Here is a 9,132-nt window from a genome sequence, read left to right on the forward strand (position 1 = left end):
CCTCGACAATTCCAAGTTAAAATTGACATGAAAACAAAACTGTACAAAGAACAAACCCCAAAGAAATTAGGAACATACCTAGTGGGAGTTTATCCCACCCACCGTCTTCATAGTATTACCAGCCCTCCTATCACCCTGAAACAGAGGCACAGGATCCACCAACATTGAAGATTCCCCCCCTGCGTCATTCCTGGATATGTTGCTGATGACTCTGCCAGTTTTAGGAGAGTCCTCTGATATGGCAGTACCCTTAGCTTTATTCCTATTCAGCCCTTTACCTGGACCATTCACAGAGTTGGGAGAAACATTTTCAATCCCAGCCTTCTTCATGAACAACTTATTACCAGATTTGGGATTAACTCTCCCTTCTCTAGAGATATTTTTTTTTGTTCCAATCTATGGAGTCTTCATCGAATTCTGAGAGTTAGATGCTGCAGCCAGACCCTCTTGGACCTTAATGCCTGAGGGGCTATCAGTTTCCATGGGATTATCCGAATTGCTTAGGACATAAGACTGGTTACCAGGACTCGGAACCTCCATCCCCTGTTTGCTCCCTGCCTCCAAAGGAATGTTAGCCTCCCCACCAGGATTGGTCTCGTCTGGGTTCAGCTTAGTAATCTGACCCAAACCAACCTCAGTCTTTGGGCTAACAGGTTTAGCCTTCAACTTCCTACTTCTTGGTTGCCTTTGGATCACCATCAAACTCCCAAATGCCTCATCCTGCTTAGCCACTTTAGCTGCTGTCTCAACCTTGGGATCCATTACCTTCCCCTGACTTGTGTTCTCAGCCTCAACCGGATTACCATGCACATGGGCAGCTGGACACTGGTCCTTCCTATGACCATATAACCCGCATTTGAAACAGATAAGGTGCAGTCCTTCATAGCCAACTTGCAGCACCCTCTCTCCTATCACGAACTTAGAGAGGAAACTTCTCCTCAAATCCACTTCAACACAGATCCTAGCGAACCTGGCACGCTCTGTGATTTCCTCACCATACTCGTTTTTCCTAAGTGAATTCCTGCCCACCTTTAATGTTCGGCCAAAAATATTCCCAATTCTCCACAGGTGTCTCACCGTGTATAACTCAATAGGCAGCCCTGGAATCCTTATCCACACAGCTATCTTCGTGATGCTGTCATCATAAGGGTCAAAAAAGGGCCTCCACCGTTGAACTACCACATAATGGTCATTGACTATCCAGGGGCCTTCCTCAAGAACATGACGGTAGTCACCATCATCCTGGAACCTCAGCAAAATAAACCCATTATCCAAATCAATAGTCTCAAATGGACTAACCACATTCCATAGCCTCTGAAGTCGAGACATCAGAAATCGAACACCGATACGTTTGCCAAGCATCTTGATTATCAGCGCTTTCCGCCATTTCTCACAATCTTGCTTGTGTTCCTCCATGGAGAAGGTGTACTGTGGGCAAAGAGGATCCTCCGGCTCCTCTTGACCAAGACCCTCCATCAGCTCTGCTTCCTCCTCCTCCTTTTTTTGCTTAGCGATCCAGTCTTCCTCTTCAGTATCTGACTGGCCACCCTTCCCATTAAGCCTCAAAAGCTTATCTCTATAGGAAACAACCCTGGGACAAGACCCCCTCGAAGCCTCCCCCATCTTCTCATCCGGAATCAAGGGATCAGGGGTTGCAGAACCGCAGACATCAGCTCCTTCCTGCATCACTTGATCCGTAGCCGGAGACACCGACTCTGAACCCTTAGGTTTCTTCCCACTCCGAGGAGTACCCTCCACCTCAGATCCCAGCCTTCCTCTCACACTCTTAGATCCATCCTCATCTTTCACCGATTGTTGATCTCCATCTTCGACCTCCATCGCACAACAAAACCTAGAAAAACCCTAGCAGAGGGAAAAAATCGCGCGCGTGGGGCGACGCGTCAGCATTTTGTATTAATTATTATTGTGTTCCTCTTCTATAAATTATTTTTCAAAAAACTACTTTTCACTAAAATTGTTTTTCATTATCGATTTGTTTTTTAAACAACAATAGGGTCCTTGAATTAATCAATCAGTTAATATCAACAATTTCCTCTTCTCCATTTAGTAAACTTAATTGTCTAAACTTTAGAAAAAAAATCTCCTTTCTCAATGTTCATTTCCCTTACTTCTTCATCTGTGTTCTGCCAGATGCTAACGTTATTCTGGCGAAGAAGTCATGATAGATGAAACATTTAAAAACGTAATATGCTGAATGCATGTGCCCCAAAAGAAAAATAAAGATGCTATATGATCTGTTTTAAAAAAACAATACAAAAACAAAACATATCTGGGATTAGAGAAATATATTTTATAAGCGGGCAAGTTTGGTCGGTTGCCACTTCTGTCTACAAGGTTTCGTCTAGTGTTTTGCCACAAATGGAAAACTGCTTGCTGTCACAAACTCATAAGAAAATGATACTCGAAAATCAAAAATTTCTCACCAGTTTTAATACTAAATTACATATAAATTTTTAGTTAACATATTGTAATATTTGATTATAAGTAGGATGCTAATAAGTTATTATTACTTCTTTAATCCAACATTACATATTGTTAATTAAAAATTTATATGTCAATGTTGGATATTGACTCATACTTTTCATTCAAATGATGATTTATATTGACAGATCCAAAGAAAGCCAATCAAGATCGCGAAGACATAGTATTGTTATGAGCCTTAGATTTATTTTATTATTTTTCTCTTTTTTAATAGTTTGGGTTTGACTCCATAAATAACTATTGTTGTTTAGGAATTCTAAACATATTTGTATTCTCCTTATAAACAAAATATTTTGTAACTAGTGCAATTAAAAAAAATATTGAAACATTGTTAGATATAGCCCAAATTAGATGAAGCACGATAAATCTATCTCTTCATTCTTTCTTCTACTCTCTCTTTTCTATTGTGCGATTATGTGTATGATTGTTAGGTAAAAAAAGTGAAATGAAACATCTGGTATATGTCTAGTGCATATTACAGCTTTGATATATGTCTAGTCATTATTTAGTATGACTATCAGACTATGTGAACACACACGATAATCACAGGAATCTACATCGTTGGGTTGTGAACTGTGAATGACAGGCTCTCGTGTTTCACGTACGTACTGCATTTTAAATACCGACTTTTTCATATTTTGGGGTAAGTATGATAATTAAAGTTTCGATTTAAATTTTTTTTTTTTATGATTTTATTATTTTTTTAATCAAAATAATTTCATCAAAATTTTAAACGCTTTTATATTTTTACGATTTTAAAAATCATTGTATATTTTTTATTCTTATTTTTCGCAATTAAATATACAGATATAAATAAAATTTTTGGATCGGTCACTAATACTATGGGACCAACTTAATTATATTCCTTGCTCCATGGAGCATTCAATTGGAGAAGGACCATTGTTCTATATAAAGCCTAGTCAGAGTTTCCCAATTCTTTTTCAATTCATTTGTTCTCATAAAAGTCAAAACCCTTATGGGCTTGCTTCTTTATTTAGGATTGTTCCTTATTTGGTGTACATTTCAAAGCCATATTGCTTCTTGGGCTGTACTGATTTTCTTTACGAGAGGGAACAAATAGACCAGGCTTAATGTTGTGAGATTTTTCTTTTTTGAAGGAAAGCACAAACTACAGTTCATATAAAGGTTGCTGTAATGTAAAAGGATTAAACGATTTGGAGTTGTTGAAGCTGAATAGACTGAAATCTGCTTTTGAAGCTAGGGATGATCAGAGGGAATAACAGAAGTGTGCAGTGCAAGGGGAGGTGGAAGAATTACACAAGAGAGGATGTTTTTGGCCTATTTTGTTAATTATTATTAAACAACATGTAATTTAATAAAAATGGGAAGAGTGCAATATATAATATTAAATTAAGGTGAAATATATTTAATTTATCACCGAGAGTATAAATATTTAAATATTTATTTAAAAAATATCATATTTTTTAAAATTACATATTGTAAGCCTAATATTACATGAGTTTGGTGTTTGTTATTTTAAATGACATAAGTTGTGTCATTTTAAGAGAGAGATAGACAACAAGGAATGAAAATCATGGGAGAAAAAGTGAGTTATTTTTTTTAATTTAAATTTTAAATAAAAAAATATTTTTTTTGTGTGTCTCTCTCTTAAAATGACAATTTTATGTCATTTAAATTGACAAACATTTTTCCCATATTACATATTAGGTAATAAAAGATATAAAATTATATATTGAATAATAAACTTTAGTGACTTGTAAAAAATAACAATTGATCGATTTTCTTTGGACATTGTTCACGTGCCCTTGTCAACGAATGTCAAACGCGCTTGGTTTTAGTTTATAGTAAAACTAGTTTATTATCCAAGCGATGCACGAGAAGCTAGTTTTTAGTGAGGCAAGTTAAATGTAATTTTAAAAATTTAATGTACAAGCAAGAGAAGAAAAAAGGTGTATTACTGGATATTTGAAATAAATATTAATTTTTTATTTTATAAATGAATACAAAAATCAAGGTATTATAATTGGCAAACAAATAATTTTACTTGATCAACAAAAGCCTTATTATAGAAATTAGTGTTTTCTATGAAAAACTACGACTAAATTATTTTCATTAATAGAAAACACATGCAAGTTGTCAAGTACACATGGTTATTATCAGGTTAGTTTTTAGATTAATTTTATCAAAGTTTAAAAGCTTGAACCTGAACTCCAATAAAATCTTAGTGATATAAAACTTGAAAACCTTACCAGCAATGACATTTAAGTTTTCCACGGAAACTCAAAATTAACCATTTGTTAGATAAGTTATAATTATTCAGTAAAATTTCAGTACCCAGTTTTCGCCTTATCTGTTTTTCCACAAGAAAAAAGGTCAAAAAATAAGACAAACGTAGTTGCGTGGGCTCTATGTAATGTACCCAATTTCAATTATAGCATACTACGTGACTCGGTTTAAAAATACATATTATTTGATTAAAGAAAAAACATTGAAATGGACATGAATAATTACTAAAATTCTATATTTCATTATTTCATAGCATGTACATATTTTTCCCCGAACACTCGACTATGATACGAGGAGACAATGAAAGCCATTATTAATCACACAAGATCATTATACAACTTCATTCAAACACTGATTAATCATGCAATATAAACTTTCTATGAAAGATTATTAATTAAAGACCCTGCAGTTTCTTCTAATCTCTCCCCCGTTTCCTTCCAAGACACCAATGTTCCCCGTCTTTACTATAGCTTCAACAAAGCTACTTTCAAAAACCTTAGCATTTCCCGCAAGAAAAGTGACAGGGCCACTCGATTGAGGATTCAAAGCAAGATCCTGATCAATGAAAAGCACCCCTCTCCTCGCAACGATTTCCTTATAGAAATGGTTATCAAACACAAAAGGTGTTCCTTGATCCAAAAACAGAGATGGGTCATGTTGTTGATCATTTTGTTTCCCACATATATGCGAAAGCTGATCACGCAAAGAAGGTTCAATTGGAAGAGAAGTGAGCCTCGTTTGAATGAAATTGCAGTGAGTAGAACCAATGGTATGTGCTCCCAAAAGGGTAATCATTTCAATCAGTGTCATGTTCTTTTCCACGAAAGATTTCAATGCCTCTGGCACTGTAGAATCTGGCGATGGAAGGTTCACTTCAGAAGGATTTGATACCAACCCATCACGCCTACCAGTGAGAACACTGTATCTTGGTCCTCCAGCTAAGGCCACAGCATCTCTTGTTGCAAGTGCTATGATATCAGCACATGAAACCGTTGAAGGACATTCTTCTTCCAAGGCTTCTTTTATTTCATCAATGAGCTCATATCCCCTAACGCTTGTGTTTGCTTGTGCATCTTTCTCTGATTTATTTCCCCGTCTTGAATCTATTAATATTGAGGCATCACAGCCCTGAAAACCAATTTGTTAATAAGAAGGAAAAAGAAATAGTTTTTGTAAGTGGAAACTAATTAAGATGATGCAAATTATGAGAGTATAGTGTGGGTAATGTGGGTCTTACCCTGACAAAACAATCATGGAAGTGCATTCGAAGCAGGGCACCGGAAATGAATTTTTGACTTTTGAAATTATTCTGAACCACTCGACGAACAATATCCTCTGCTGTTGGGCAAGTTGGGGTGTAGAATCCAATCTTGAGCTTAGCAAATACAATGGGAAGGATAAAGAAGAAGGTAAGAATGGTGAACTTCATTTTTGTGTATGACATGGTGTTAATTGGCTTTTACTTTGTTGTAGGAGTGTGTTGGTGTGTCTTAACCATGGAAAGAATATATGTATATATAGAGTGCATGTGTTGATGGAGGCACCGTAAGTGATTCACAAGTTATAGTTGAGGATAGTAAGTTATCTTTTCTATTTTACATAAAGGGGCAAAAAATTCAGGATTAATCTTGGGGAAACATGACACTAAAACATTCATATGTAGTTACGGGGTATTTCTTGTTTGCAATTACTTGTGAAGAAAAACAAAACTCATTCATATTGACACGGTATTTAATTTTGCATTTCGGGCCTCATATTGACACGGTTTTGTATATTGCATTTAACCATCGTGGAATTTTTATACGGTTATGTTTCACAATGAAATTGAACTAGTGAATGCAATAGTGAACTTTGACAACTGAATACCTTATATTAACAAGTCAAACAAGTTTTCAAGCGGGTACATTCGATAGATGAAAGTGGTGTCATGCTTCACATTTCACAATGAAATAAAGTGGTACTGTGGTTGTAAAAAAAGGATCAAGATTAAATTATTTATAGCCATAACTTTTAAGCAAAGAATGTAACTAATTCATGATTTCGGGGAACCTTTTTTGTAGTTCTTTTGATTATTTTTCTCTATAAGTTGTTTTAGATTCATTCTTTTTCCCACATACTTCTAAAGGTTATCAAAATTTAATTGATCCCCAGTGTGACAATGAAGATCAGCCACTGATCATTCACATCCTAAATTAAAGTCGTTCACGGATGTTGCAAACTTGATAAAATTATTTATATTATATGTGAGTTAATTAACTATCAGATAATATTCAACATACTTTAGGTCCAGCTGCATATTAGTCATATACTTGTATTAATTGAAACTCAAGCAATTGGACTTTGGTTCGCAATGCATGTGAATGCTGAGGTTAAATATGGAAGATCCAAGATTAAACGATTATGTCATGTTCATGTACCACTTTCTCTTGGAAATTAAGCAAATATATTTTCCTTTTATATAAAGAAGAAAACGGTTTTCGTATTTATCGTGGCCACTAGTACTATAAAAATGTTTTGTGCAGCACAGACATTAACTTTCTTGCCGAAAGAAGAAACGTACGTAGAATTGTTTGTCACAAAAAGATAGTAGATATGGTGTGGATCATGCGTTTAATTTGATCACAAAAACGATGAAATAAAATAATTTATCTCAATTTTCATATACGTTCCAAATAGATGGATGACTAAAACATTAATTTGAAACGCATCCAATTGAATTAATTAATCTATGATGAACTAGTTTTCTGGGCATTGGTTTTTTTTATTTTATGTATAAAAATATATACGTGAGGACAAAATATGAAACATGGTGAATATCTGTCGTTGATTATTAGTGCAAGGATTATGACACTGGTGAGTGCCACATGCATGCATGCATGCACGTTTTCATTTTTGTACACTTCTTCTCCCCTGAATTAGTTAGTTGTTATTTTGTATGAGGCTGCACCTGGGTATAGGTAGAGTTTTTGTAAGGTTTAAAAAATGCAATGCAACTTGATTTGATAAAACTAGCATAAAATTAACAATTTGAATATAGAAAAATATAAAATGCAATGCAATTATATAGTCACTTGGTCGTCCACCCAAAAGTAGAATACCTCATATATAGTCAAATACATGTATACATACGCAAGGAGGTTCCATAAACAACCTAATTTGCAAAATTTGAATGCTACCCGGAATATCCTCCTGTTGAGAGTTGTTCTAATTGTTTGCTTAGAATAATTAAGGAAATTAACGTAATTTTCAAAAGATAAAAACTAGGCTATGAGCCTAGATCCTTATTAGGACACAAGTACGTACAATATGGTACAACTGTAGGAATACTGGGAAAAATATATATATATGAGAGTACGAGACGGCCTAAACATGTTAACCTGAATTTATAAAAGAAAAGGGGGGGGGGGGGGGGGGGGGGGGGGGGGGGGGGAATTGTATAAATGCTGAGATGCACAATGTTTGTAAGATTTTATTATTAGTTCCCATTAATACATAACAATAGTAGTAGATGATGATCTCATTTTATAAAAAGATACTTGTGATCATAACAAAAATGCATATGTAGTTACATTTTTTATCCTGCCCGTAACACAATATACTATTTTCCCTATAAACATGCGAGTCACGAAAGAAGGGAAGGAATCAGGACTTGGTGGAAGAGAAGCAAAAGAAACAGAGCATGTGGAAGGTAAGGAATGATGCAATTGAGGAGCGAAGCGTAACCTTTTCCTATGTTGCTACTTTAGAAAGAAGCATTTAAATATTAAAGCATTGCCGGTTTTTTTTTTTTTTTAATCTGGACATAGTAGACTCCGAGGCCATTGCATTCTTGATAATGTCAATTTATGAAGCAGTTTTATTATATTTCAATTTTCTTATATTCAGTTTTATAATGTTTAGGCGTGAGTGATCACGTCTATTTTGAAAATAGTTGAGTACAATATATTCGTAAATTAATTTAAAATAATTATATTTTCGTAATTTTTTTAATTAAAATAACAATGTTTTAATTTATTTTTCCCGTTCTCATAATCAAAGGATGTAAGTACACCTTATGATAGTAATCAGTAATCACTATCAATCATATAAAAATTCCAATCAATGATTGCCTTGTGTAATTTAAGACATTTTACATATATATATATATATATATATATATATATATATATATATATATAAATATAAATATAAGTGCATTTCTTTTATTATGTTTTAATTCTTTGGTAGAAGAGATAGATGCATTTTCACATAGCCATTCCTACCTTAGAATCTATTCAATTTAAATGGATGTAAGAAGGACATAAGTTTGTGGCAAACTAACTAACGTACAACAAAATAGAAAATAAAGTTATGCTATAAGCT

The 9,132-nt window shown here is 34.3% G+C and overlaps 1 protein-coding gene across 1 annotated transcript; it reads right to left on the minus strand.

The window, feature by feature from the left end:
- Positions 1–5,160: 5,160 nt before the first annotated feature.
- LOC133315001 (peroxidase 44-like) lies at positions 5,161–6,199 on the minus strand. The gene is made up of 2 exons (XM_061516555.1): positions 6,008–6,199; positions 5,161–5,898 (listed from the first exon to the last, which is right to left on the minus strand). Exons 1-2 carry the CDS (start codon positions 6,197–6,199, stop codon positions 5,161–5,163), a joined length of 930 nt encoding a protein of 309 aa, XP_061372539.1.
- Between the last annotated feature and the right edge of the window lie 2,933 nt (positions 6,200–9,132).

Source organism: Gastrolobium bilobum, unplaced genomic scaffold (assembly GCF_033153095.1).
Source record: "Gastrolobium bilobum isolate Gb01-03AN ecotype WA unplaced genomic scaffold, APGP_CSIRO_Gbil_v1 utg1154, whole genome shotgun sequence".
In the NCBI taxonomy this organism is placed as follows: Eukaryota; Viridiplantae; Streptophyta; class Magnoliopsida; order Fabales; family Fabaceae; genus Gastrolobium; species Gastrolobium bilobum.